General features: G+C 45.8%; 1 protein-coding gene across 8 annotated transcripts in view; it reads right to left on the reverse strand.

The window, feature by feature from the left end:
* Positions 1-13535, reverse strand: part of LOC115191775 (type II inositol 3,4-bisphosphate 4-phosphatase-like) — a 206949-nt gene that overhangs the window by 61254 nt on the left and 132160 nt on the right. For all 8 annotated transcript variants that reach the window (XM_029749680.1, XM_029749679.1, XM_029749681.1 and 5 more), the window contains 3 exons: positions 13009-13078; positions 8515-8662; positions 1621-1751 (listed from right to left, as the gene is read on the reverse strand). In XM_029749680.1, coding sequence (XP_029605540.1) covers positions 1621-1751; positions 8515-8662; positions 13009-13078 — 349 coding nt within the window. The remainder of the gene's footprint in view (positions 1-1620; positions 1752-8514; positions 8663-13008; positions 13079-13535) is intronic.

The following is a 13535-nucleotide window of genomic DNA, read 5'->3' on the forward strand; positions in this document are numbered from 1 at the left end:
CTAAACACCTTCTGCAACTGGATCCTGGACTTCCTGACGGGCCGACCCCAGGTGGTAAGGGTAGGTAACAACACGTCCGCCACGCTAATCCTCAACACAGGGGCCCCTCAGGGGTGCGTGCTCAGTTCCCTCCTGTACTCCCTGTTCACTAATGACTGCGTGGCCAGGCACGACTCCAACACCATCATTAAGTTTGCAGATGACACAACAGTGGTAGGCCTGGTCACCGACAACGGCGAGACAGCCTATAGGGAGGAGGTCAGAGACCTGGTCGTGTGGTGCCAGGACAATAACCTCCCCCTCAGCATGATCAAGACAAAGGAGATGATTGTGGACTACAGGAAAAGGAGGACCGAGCACACCCCCATTCTCATCGACGGGGCTGTAGTGGAGCAGGTTGAGAGTTTCAAGTTCCTTGGTGTCCACATCACCAACAAACTATCAAGGTCCAAGCACACCAAGACAATCGTGAAGAGGACACAACAACACCTTTTCCCCCTCAGGAGACTGAAAAGATTCTACAGCTGCACCATCGAGAGCATCCTGACTGGTTGCGTCACTGCCTGGTATGGCAACTGCTTGGCCTCTGACTGCAAGGCACTACAGAGGGTAGTGCGTACCACCCAGTACATCACTGGGGCCAAGCTTCCTGCCATCCAGGACCTCTATACCAGAGGAAGGCCCTAAAAATTCATAGACTGCTCTCTCTGCTTGTGCACAACAAGCGGTATCGGAGCGCCAAGTCTAGGTCCAAGAGGCTTCTAAACAGCTTCTACCCCCAAGCCATAAGACTCTTGAACATCTAATCAAATAGCTACACAGACTATTTGCATTGCCACCCCCCCCCCACCCCCACCCCATTACACCGCTGCTACTCTCTGTTACATGTACATATTACCTCAATTACCTCGACTAACTGCTGCCCCCGTACATTGACTCTGTACTGGTACCCCCTGTATATAGTCTCGCTATTGTTATTTGACTGCTGCTCTTTAACTACTTGTTACTTTTATCATTCATATTTTTTTAAACTGCATTGTTGGTTAGGGGCTTGTATGTAAGCATTTCACTGTAAGGTCTACACCTGTTGTATTCGGCACGTGACTTATAAAACTTGATTTGATGTACATTTGCAGCAGCACTAAGACAACTCAGCGACACAACGGTAGGGATTATCTGAGCAGTGCTTGGGTCACTGATAAGTCATTGCCTCAGACTCCATCTCTTTACCAAGCAATGATAAGTACAACGGGATCCACTGCATCCCAATCCACTGGGGACATAGGAACATGTGTTTGTCTGTGTGACAAGGACGAAACGTGAAACATCGGCAATTACAGAAACGTTGGCAATGTGGTAAACAAAAACAAGAAAAGGCCAAACAAAACACAAACGAGACGATTCAGCAAGGGTGTTCACAGAGAGGGACTTCAGAGATGCTTGCTTCTTCCCAAGGGTACCTCCACTCTTTTAAAAGGTATAGAGCAATATAGCATGGTATAGGGCATAAAGCAGTGTGTGTGCATAGTGTAAATATGTGTGTGCGTATAGTGACTATGTGTGTGTCCATGCGTATACAAGCATGTGCATGCTTGCCTGTGTGCACGTAGCAAGTCTTACCAGTGATCTTATTCAGCTCAGCCAGGGTCTCCTGGTAGGCAGCTATGACCTGTCCATAACGGCCAATCACCTCCTTCCTCAGGTTGTCCCAGTGGGGAGACAGTTCCCCAAGGTCCCTCAGCTCCTGTATCCTGGAATGACAGGGAATCCACAGGGAATGTCAATGAGAGATACATGGATTGTTACGGAGTACAAGGAATTTCTCAACCAGACTCTGTCACCTCAGTTCAATCAAACCCATATCCCATTGACACAGAAAGGGAGAGAGAAAGTAAGGAGAGCGACAGAGTAAGAACAGAGAGAGAGAGAGAGAGAGAGAGAGAGAGAGAGTAAATCAATCAATACATTGTATTTGTAAAGCCTGGCCGAGCAAGCAGAGACATAAGCAGAAGCACAGTGGCCAGGAAACTAAAATAACTCCATAGAAGGAAGAAACCTAGAGAGGAACCTGGCTCAGAAGGAAGGCATATCCCTGAACTGTCTTTACTGGGTAGAGATATACAGGAATGTCACTGAGAAGATACAGATCTTCACAGAATACACGCATGCATTTTGTAAATCAAGACATTCATGAAGATTGCTTTGGCAGGTTCACCACAACCACATACAGCATTATCCAGCAAGACTGAACCTATTCTATGACCCCCTGCTCCCAGCATCATCTAATGCTATTGTGCTGGCTCATGGCCAATAGCACGGTTAGATTTCCTCCACTGTGACTAATGCTGTTCATTGTCTTCTGGTTTGAGTCATATGACCCTAACTGTCACAGTGGTGAGTGTATTAACAGACCGTTTAACACCTCACACACACACACACACACACACACACACACACACACACACACACACACACACACACACACACACACACACACACACACACACACACACACACACACACACACACACACACCCCATCCCTGAGCCTCACTGTTTAGTCGATAGACTGATCATTATGAAACAAATCCCACCCTCAGGCTAGAAGCCATTTTGTCCACTTATCCACTCGTTTACCAACATCACCCCTTCTTCTCTTCTCCCAGTCAGAGACATCCTACCACCCAGATCCCATTAACCAAGAATAAACCCCTCTCTAGCCCTCTTCTCTAGTTTGTCAGAGTCGATCGCCGCGGCAACCGGATTCATCTCGTAGCGAGGCGTGCTTGTGAGGCGTGTAGCCGGAGGGCCAAAATACCCCTACACGTTGCCATTAGGGGCCCGAGGTAAACTGAGGTCATTGCTGAGGAAATAACCACCCGTCGCCGGAGGCGTCCAAGCTGATACCCAGGCTACCGCCTGTGTGTGAGTTTTCCTGAGCCGGCTGGGTCGTAGTTATCATCTGAATGGCTGTGATCAGGCGTGATATGAGACACGGTGCCTGTACTATCCACTGTAAAGAAGGTCTTGATCTCAATGATACGTAGGGGGTTTCGGTGGGCTATTTGCTTTAATAGAGATGTGTTATTCTTGACAACGGATCCAATGTTTCTCAGACTACAGACATTGTGGTGCTGCTAATCAGACTCACTAAAATGTCAATTAGCCACTACAAGGATATGTTATCAGACTGTTTGATCTATTCTAATTCATTTGCAAATGTATCATCTTTCGAAATATTCGCATGATGTGTATTTTGTGAGAGATTAAGGGACATTTGCAAACATACCATCAAATCATCTATCACCACCCTCCACCCTCTCGCCTCACGAAACCCAACTGACAATGGCACAGAAGTAAACAGATAGATAGTGCCATGCTGCCCAGGTACAGTTAACATATCTCCGTGACCCCCCTTTCCACCTTAAAGTGTACCCTCTCTCTACGGTAGTAAACAACATGAGTAGTGCTATCTGGGGTCCTTGGGACATCCCTACCCTAAACCCTAGCCCTAACCATTTTAAAGTTCAACTTCAATGGGATAGGGACATCCCAAGGATCCCAGAGAGCAAGGCCCTACTTTAAATAGGCGCTGTGGCAGACCTAGAGGTGGAACACATTGCTCTGTGACCAAGACGCTGTGCGGCTATGCTCCACAGGTGAGTTGTGGGTAACGGCCATAGGGAGCTTTGATTCAACATCATGGGAGAGAGTTAAAGGGATAGTTCCATGATTTTACATATTTACCTATTTGTTTCCTTATTAGCATTTCTTGATAGTGGCTAGTTCAACAAAACCAGCATGGATTGCAGTCCTTGTCCATAGACTGATTTCAAGTAACAAAACAAATACACACCACCCCCCCCTAAAAGATATAGATGTACTATTGTAAAGTGGTTGTTCCACTGGATATCATAAGGTGAATGCACCAATTTGTAAGTCGCTCTGGATAAGAGCGTCTGCTAAATGACTTAAATGTAAATGTAAATATCTAAACATGTAAAATAGAGTAACTACCCCATTAATTTTGATTACCATAAGTAATAGGGACTTATCTAGCTGAACCAGGTGGGCTTCCGACTGTTCGCTTTCAGAATATTCCGTAAAAAGGGAACTTCAGTATCTCATTCCGGTATCAGATCATCCACCCTTAATTGTGTGGAGATTTCCTCAGAGAACAATGATGAGTTCCCATGTAAAGTTCCCGACTCAAAGCCTTCCCGTGTAGCCTTAACACTTTCAACCAGAAGATTAGCATCTTTTTAAATTAGTCAGCACACAAAAGGCACCCGATTTCTTTTAAAACAGGACAAAAATATTCTCCAGTATCAGTTTGGGGTAGAAGAGGGAGAAAAAAATGATTATTTCTCTTTGTTCTGTATGGTAATCCGACACCACCGCTGACAGAGATAATGATATTGGCCCTCTCGCAGAGTAGGAGATGGGGACGTTCAGATAGGTGTCGTTTCGTGGGGGTTGGGGTAGTGAGGTTTAATGTAGACCCACTCCATGAGGCCTCGATGCTCCAATCAAACATATTGTTCTAACCCAGCCATCCACTTGGGTTTGGAGAGGGTTCTAATGCTCATGAGAGAATGCAGTGTGTGTGTGTGTGTGTGTGTGTGTGTGTGTGTGTGTGTGTGTGTGTGTGAGAGAGAGAGAGAGATGCTCTCTCTGTGATGCTGTCTGATTCCAGCGCTACAGCCACTTTGTCAAACACCATACCCATGCTCTTTAGCAGATTGCAGCCATTCAGTGTAATCCATATTCTTCTGTCTGAACCACTGTTATTTGTGTATCAAGAGGCCCCAGCCCAGACGGGTTATTTTGATGCTGGGCAGACAGCAGTGGTTGGGGGTCAGTGGGTGAACAACAGTGTGTGTGCCGGGGGTAGGGGGAGACTGAGTCACAAGCCTTAAGAGGGACAATGAATAAGGAAGATGAAGGAGGGAGAGAGAGAGAGATGTGGTAGAAAGCTATAGATAGTACACAGCATAATGAAACTCTGACCTTGCGGGGGGGGGGGGGGGTAACTGCGTTATGCCAGTGAGATAGAGAGAGGGGAAGAGAGATAGACGGGGGGGTGACAATGAGTCACAGGCCTTAAGAGGGAAACTGAGTAGGGAAGATGAAGGAGAGAAAGAGTGAGAGAGACAAATGCAGAGAAGATTGACATGAGAGAGAGACTGAAACTTGAAGAACAAGACACTGTAGGGAATGAGGGCAAAAGAAGACAGAGGCCTCAGACAGACAAGCAGAAGAAAGAAAAGGCGAGAGAAAGAAAAGGAGAGAGAGATGGAGAGAGAGAGAGAGAGAGAGAGAGAGAGAGAGAGAGAGAGAGAGAGAGAAAGAGAGAGAAAGAGAGAGCTGTTATGTTCAAACTGACTTGGACAGATGAGGGTTACAGAATACATTTTCCAAAGAGCAAAGACCTGTCATGTGAGAGACTTTATTTCATGCTGTGTTATAGTAGCCTGTTCAATTTAATCACCGAGAGCTTTGGGCCTGGGGTCAATATAACCTGCGTGAGACGACTCACAAACAGAAGCCTCCTTCTTTACAACCCAACCCGCCTCCTTTACTGTAGACGGCCCAGTACATAGAGAACTATAGCCTACTGATTTTAATATAGTGTGCTTTACTGAAATGTAGTGTAGAGAGGCCATGGTATCAACCACCAACCAAAGGCAGACCGCTGTGACGCTCTTTAGTTCACAGGAAGACGATCAGCTCACTTCCTCCTTGTTGAATGGGGAAGGAATGTAGGCGTAGCTGGGAATTCATGAAACAATCTGATCAATTCATTAAAAAAAACGAGGAGAAATATCATTTAACTCCCACACACACATCCATAATTTGGGACACTCACACACAAAGAGCCACACAAGAGCTATACCCCCACACAAAAGGACAAAGATTAAACAGGCATGTTGATAATGTTGGAACATGGCTGTCAACATCAAAGGGAACGAGGGATGAAGAGAGGAGAAAAAGAGATGCCACTATTAGCATAAAGTGATGCCGGGGAAGGTGACTAAGCCACTTCACAGTGTGTGTGTGTGTGTGTGTGTGTGTGTGTGTGTGTGTGTGTGTGTGTGTGTCACTTCACAGCCTTAAAAGGCGTATCTTAATCATTAAAGGGTAAAGCCTGATTGAGTTTTTACACAGAACCAAGAGGTAGCTAGAACGCCTGAAATCGTTCAGAGAGGATTAGAAACAAGCTCTTAAACTCCCCATCTACCTTGTAGTGAATAATAGATATACATTGACGTGTGGGGGTAAACAAATTCAATAACGTACTTGTGTTTTTGAGCACGTGTCATACACACCCATTGTATAGTGACAGAGCGAGATCGTTCTCTGAATAGTCCTTAGTTGCTATATCCATCATTTACAAATGAATGATATGTACCCATTGGTTCCTGAACAAGAGAACATCTAAGTGCCTCATGAGCTTAGTTCAACTGTCGTACACCATCAGAACCCAGAATATCCGCTTGTTTCATGCCAATGTTTATAAACAATGTAAACATAAACAAACGCTGTACAGCCTCAAAACACTATCATTTTTATGGTCAGTCCTTGCATCCATAGCTCCGTCTATGATTTTAAGAGTCGTTACGTTTCTCCAGGTCCATCCACTTTTTTACCAAAACAGAGGTGGGGTGACGGCTTTGTTATACTTTCAATGAAGGACTCTAGCTTTAAAGTATTTCTCTACTCAGACTGCAAGTAGCAAGAGAGGTTTGAGTCCAGAGGCAATAGACCAGATAATAACAAGGCTTAAAGAATAGCTTTTAAGGGAGGGAACTTGAGGGAAACCTTGGTCTGAGAATGTTCTAATCTAGAATTTGAGGGAAACATTGGTCTGAGAATGTTCTAATCTAGAACTTGAGGGAAACCTTGGTCTGAGAATGTTCTAATCTAGAATTTGAGGGAAACCTTGGTCTGAGAATGTTCTAATCTAGAATTTGAGGGAAACCTTGGTCTGAGAATGTTCTAATCTAGAACTTGAGGGAAACCTTGGTCTGAGAATGTTCTAATCTAGAACTTGAGGGAAACCTTGGTCTGAGAATGTTCTAATCTAGTTTAATGACTTGGGATTCCAAACTAGTGGGCTGATGGGGACACTCCATGTGTTCCAAATGGAACCCTATCCTTTATAGTGCACAACTTTTGACCAGGGCCCATAGGGCACTATGAAGGGAATAGGGAGCCATTTGGGATACTGCCGCTGACCATGAGATTGACCCCTTGGCGACCGAGGGACTATATGACGGACAGGGGATTATGAGGGATTGCTAGGGACGGCGGGCGTGTTGAGGAATGATCTGTCCTGACAGACACTCATAGGGACCTTGAGGGAAGAGAACACTGAGATCTTCTTACCCATCACAGTGGCTTCTCTCGTATAAACTGGTTAGGATAATCTATTCACTGGCAGCATCTTAACCTTTCCTTTATTGAGTACAATGACAAAACTGGACCTGCAAAGGGAGGTTTAAATGATGGTTAATGAGGGTTAACTGTGGTTAAAGAAGGGACATTAAACTCCCAAATCTAATTTTGTCAGATGTTTCCAGACTCCAAAAGTAGTCTAATGTCAAAATCATCAGACTACTATTGAGGTACGAAAACATCTGACAAACTTGAATGTTTGTTGAGTATAATTTCCCATCGACACTACACTAGGAACATTCCGGGGGGATTCAAACGTCATCTGGAATCATTTTGGTTTCAATACACATCCCTTTTTCCTCATCATCTTGTGGCCACTTTGACCTCATCATCTTGTGGCCACTTTGACCACTAATTAGCTAACAAGATCAAGAGCAGAGTCAATTAGCGACACAGTACCTTCCTCTTGCTCAAAGCCACTCTCAGCTCGATAAAGCTCCAGGACTTTGTTCAGAACAACGCAGTGTTGGGGGGGTGGGGTGGTGTTTATCTCTCTCTCTCTTTGTGTGTGTCTCTCTCTGCATGTGTGTGTGTGCGTGTGCAAATGTCTGTGTGCCTGTATGCAAGTGTACATCTGTGTCTGTGTGTGAGTGTGTGTTGCTGGTTGACTAGTGTGCAGGTGTACAACAATCCCCTTTTGAAGTGTTAAACAGACCTGAATAATTCAATCCTCTCTAAGTATAGCTCTTAAACAACCATTTACATCTCTGAAATAGGCCTGTTAATGTAGGCAGGCCCAGAGCTATAGTGTCCCTATTGAAATCAATGCACTGTACCTCCTAGTGGTTAGATTTAGGCTTAGAGTAAGACTGTTACAATAGATCTTAGGTCTGTGATCTACCTATGCACTGATCCGAGGTCAGTGTTGATGTCTACCTCCCAGTGGTTAAGTTTGGCCTTACCTGATCCTCGATCAGCTGCTGTTTACCTTCTAACAAATCACTGTGCTTATAAAGACAAGTCATTATCCCATATGTAATACTGTTCCAAGGTCAGGTTTTGCTTTGTCCCTCCCAGTGGTTCATAAAGACTGAACTGATCCTAGATGGGTTCTTACCTCCTCATGTCTTCCTGGATGTAGAGGTGGAGGAGCTGTCTGGGGATGCTGAAGGACAGAGTACACTCCTCCATCTGTTCCCTCACCAGCATCCATTTACTATCCACCGTCTGGAACTTGTAGACCTTACACACCGGGTTCTTAAAGACTGGGAGAGAGGGAGGGAGAGAGAGAGAGAGAGAGAGGAGGTGGAGGGTGAGAGGGAAAGGGGGAGAAGGAGGGGAGAAGGAGGGTAGAAAGAGGGAGAGAGAGAGAGAGAGTGAGAGGGAGAGGGGAGGGACAGAGGGTGAGAGGGAGGAGGGAGAGGGTTAGGGAGAAGGGGGAGGAAGAGGAAGGGAGAGGTGGTAAAGGGGGGATAAAGAGGGAGAGAGGTAGAAGGGGGAGAGAGAAAGAGAGACACACAGTATCAACCATCACAACATACTGAAAATGATTACAATCACTGAAAATGATTCATTTGCATGTGCTGCAAATAAAATCCCATAATCAATAACAGCGTCTGCGATAGATACGGTTGTTGCTTGCCTCATCTTCCAAGAGCCACATCTCTCTCTCTCTATCGCTCTTTCTCCATCTCTCTCTCTCCAAGACTTAGAAAATTAAGACTATAAGAGGTCTCAGGTCAGCCCATTAAATTATTCAACAATTCCTTCATTGGATTTGATTCCCATTTGAATTGTTTGTTTATGATAGAGCAGTAAAGGAAAGGGAAGATGGTTCATTCCCCAAACTTTGCCTCACCATCTTCTCCTATTAAACCCCATTCAAATTCAACCCTTCCACTCCTTTCCTTCTCCTTCCTAGAGTGGCTATTAGCAGCAATCATGCGGCAACCAAAAAACAGCTTTAATACTCTTATCAGTGTGCTGGCAGTCGCTGGGCGAGAAAGCCGGAAAACGGCGTACGCCTCAAACAGCTATCCGCAGTCCGCTGCCGTTGTTCCTTTTCTTAGACGCCACGCTAGCGTTCTAGAAGGAAGTCACTCAATAGTAATAAGCTGGAGCGCTCCGATAGTAGAAGAAGAGACTTCACCATTGAAGACGGAGGCTTCAAGATGTGTAATGTTACCAAAAAAGCTACACGGCACCGACGGTTGGGAATCACAAGTGTGACCCAAGCACTTATTCCTCCCTTTCAAAAAGAAAATCACTTCCCCTCTTCCTTGTGAAGCTGCAACCAACCAACTAACAGTGGTAATGTCAGTCCAACTCCTGGAGGAGAGGAGAGAGGAGGAGAGGGGAGAGGAAGGGGGAGGAGGGGAGGAGAGGAAGGGGGAGGAGGGGAGGAGAGGCGGAGAGGAGGTGAAAGGTAGGGAGAGGAGAGGAGGAGAGGAGGTGAGAGGTAGGGAGAGGAGAGGAGGCGGGAGGAGGGGAGAGAAGAGGAGAGGAGGCCCCGTTACCATATGAACCCATTTGCCATCCATTTACTTTCCAAGGTGCGAATTCAATAGAGACTCGCCCTCACTCCGTCATCCCTTTTCAATGTCAGGGCCTTATTCTGAGCACTTGTCCTGGGTATTCCGGGTCCCATGTCCCATACAGAAGGCAACAGAGCGTTGGAAAGTGTAGTGACAACCTTGTGATGTCCGGGCACAACGAGGGGCGGTGTGGCAGTGGAGAGACCTTCTAATTGGAGGATAATGTGTCAGAGGGGACTTTTACTAGAGGCACTGGGGTGGAAAGCACTAGCGGTTCGGGGGGGGGGGGGATCAGGGGGGGCCAGTGCCCCTGTGACAACAATTTTGGACCCCCTAAATGTGGAGTATGAAATAATTTTTACATAACTCATTTTTTCTATCGTTCTTTTTTATCATCCGTTATTAGACAGTGGCAACGCGGAACACTATTTTAACCCACACATTTTCTAGAGGGACGGCTTTAGGCGGAACACAACAGTATCGTACAACATGCATCTACATAACGAACATGGTCTTTTGCCTGCTAATGCCTGCAATGCAGTGAAGAAAACGATATGACAACAATAACGTCTAATGTAACTGGCCCCTCTAACAGTACAACTGGCCCCAGCTTGGCCCCCCCAGTTGAAATGGTCTAGAACCGCCACTGGTGGGGAGTAATGTGGTGTTCAGTTCAGTGTCAAGGACAGTCAGAGAGGTAGGAATCGGGCCCCTGGAAGGTTGGCTAAAACAGACTAGAGCCAAGCCCATCCACCATAGTTACTGGAACCAGGCTAGAAAGGACCATGTGAAAAAGATGATATCTGATCTGGTAGAGTACGGTTGAAGTCGGCAATCAACACAATAGTGTGAAAAGTGAAAAATAAGAAAGGGTTAAACTCCCATACCAGTAGAAAGACTTTTTCACAACTTTCAGTAGCTGGCTAAGGTTAGCTTAGCATGCTAAATAATTACACTGACAGCTGTCAGTCAGTGGCCTATTTGTTGTTATTTCTCTGCTACACCTGGAAATCACCACAACGTTCCCACCCCCAATTCCTGAATATGTATTAGCAGCCTGCGTCAGTCTTCGAGGTGGAACCTAAACATGGATTTTCTTTCTAGGACAGGAAATACTCGAAATAGGTGCGGAAACCTCCTCTGAGGTGGGCCCTTTCAGCTTTTAAGCCATCATTTTTTTCATAATCATTATATTCATGATTACATCAAATGAAAAAGAATAGCTATGATTTGAAATGGAGAGCTTGATCTCGTATTATTAAATGACACTGTTGCTGCGGCTGTGTGGAGAGAGACAGGATTCTAGAGGGCATTTCAAAGAGTAAGTCGGAATTAAAAAGAGAGAGGGAGAGGTGAGAGGGACGGATTGAGAGCGAGATGAAGGGATGACTGGTACTTCCTCCTTGCAGCGGACACGGTCGAAGGAGCAGATTAACCTCTGACCTTCCCCCGCCGCCACGCTAATCCGAAGGCCAATCAGATTGCTCCGTCCTCCTCTCCCCACACCTCTTAAGGAAATTACTTCTTCCCTGGGCGTCCCCCCCTCCTGTGTGTGTGTATTGTGTGTGTGCTTGTGTGCATGTGTGTGTATGCATCCTTCTCCGCTCTCCCCTCTCTGAAAGGTAATACAAGTGAAGGGCTAAATTGCATTAGTCAATCTCTCTAAGTCTGCGGGGAGCGTGTTATAGTGATGGGACGCAGCTGTGCCACCCGCCTTCCTGCAACCCACCCCGCGCAGGAAGGCGGGTGGCACAGCCCCCTGGTGCCTGCCTCTCGCTAGCTAATTGCGACAGATAGTGACAATGACGACGGGTATAGAGAACAGAGCTGCAAGGAAAGTCATACCAACACACGCTGAGGACGGAAATAGAGACAGAGAAAAAGATGAAGATAAGACTTTCTAGAAAGTACCGAGATACGATAATAAGGAAGGGAAAGAAAGAGGACGATGAGTTGGAAACTCAGAAGGGTTTCTTTTCCCCTCTGGAGAGGAACGAGTGATAAGAAAAGGGAAAGAAGGACTTTATATTCCCAACACAGCAGGGAGCAGTGACCTTCGCAAGTCTCTTCTTCTCCTCCTCCCTCTTTCCCTCTCTCTTTTTCTCACTCCTGGTGTTTCTGCTAGTTTCACCCTGCTCCCAGTGATCGGGTAACAAGCGAAGTGTGTTGCGCCATTCGGGGGCTTCTCCCTTAATTGGTATCACAGGATCGACGTGGCGTCGCTTCCGCTTGTCTGCCTCTCCAGCAAGTCCACAAAGAACAGATACAGAACCAGGACCGGAGCAGCCAAGGGAGGCAGGCGGACTTTCACCTTGTCTGGGGATATAAAAACCTCCTTTAAATGGGCACTTCACCATTTTATATATATTTTTTTGTACATCATATTAGTTCTGTCCTGCACCCATACCAGTGTCTAGATGTTTGAAAATGGCATTTTCTAAATGTTGTAGTCCAATAGAAAAGAAGAAAAGGTCCCACTATGATGTAATTGGAGACACTGGTATGGTGCTGTAGATAACAAATAAAAGGTTACAAAGGGGTGAATTCCTTTAGAGCCAACGTTGGCCAAGTCTCACACCTTTTCCACTGTCAACTGGCTCTCCCTCCCTTTACTTACTTAAACCAAGGCTTCCCGTTCTAATCTGAGAATGAATAATATGAATTCTTTAATCAAAATGGTTAGCCCCATTGAGACTTCAAATCTCTTTGGCGGGAGAAGGTTAGTCAAGGGCGGCGCACTTTCCAATGAGAAAACCATGAAGTCTAGTGGGGGTTAACTTAATGTATCACTTTATTAAACTTTGTCAATTTCAAGCTGCTTTTGGGGGTAACACTAGGTCATGGTAATTACAGGGGTGAGGGAAAATGCCAAAAATGCCAAAAAACGTGAGATAAACCTTTTCAGTAATAAACTCATTTCACTAGGAGAGATTGGGGTGGTTGGTGAGACGGGAGGAAGGGGGATCAAATTAGCCTTAAAGCTCTTCCCACTGATTACAGGGTTGCCATGACCATGGAAGTCAGCAGTTAAATTATAGGTGTTTAAAGGTAGAAGGAAGAAGCGTAGTTGAACTTACCAGCACCCGTCAGGGGGCTATTATCTTTGTCGTTTGGGGTTGCCTGTGATGACTCACAAACTAAGGTGCACTGTGGAAAGAAGAGAGAGAGAGATGTTTGATGTTTACATGTACATGTCAAATCTCCACCATCAAACACACACATATGAATGTACATTTAACGCCGCTTTTCTCTGAGCAGCGGGGCGGCCACGTCTAGCTTGACATGTTGTTGGTTCAGCATGTCTTGCTCTTCAAATACATTTTAATTAAGCTCAGTGTTTTTTTGAACAGCGGGAGGTAAACGACAGGTGAAGCTAAACACATAGGTGCACAGACAGACAGACAGACAGACCAACCCTCCGTCATTCAAGAACGCTCCATGTGTTTGTCACCGTCCCCTTTGATAATGAGTATCTTCCCATCACAGCTACTGAATGTCCCTTTTTGATGATGCGTGTGGGACAAGACATCAAAGTGCCTCTCTGTCAGTGGCAGAGGCTGACAAACCATCAGAAATACACTTTAGCAGGTACCAACTACTAGGA

The sequence above is a fragment of the Salmo trutta genome, chromosome 4, assembly GCF_901001165.1.
Source record: "Salmo trutta chromosome 4, fSalTru1.1, whole genome shotgun sequence".
NCBI lineage: Eukaryota > Metazoa > Chordata > Actinopteri > Salmoniformes > Salmonidae > Salmo > Salmo trutta.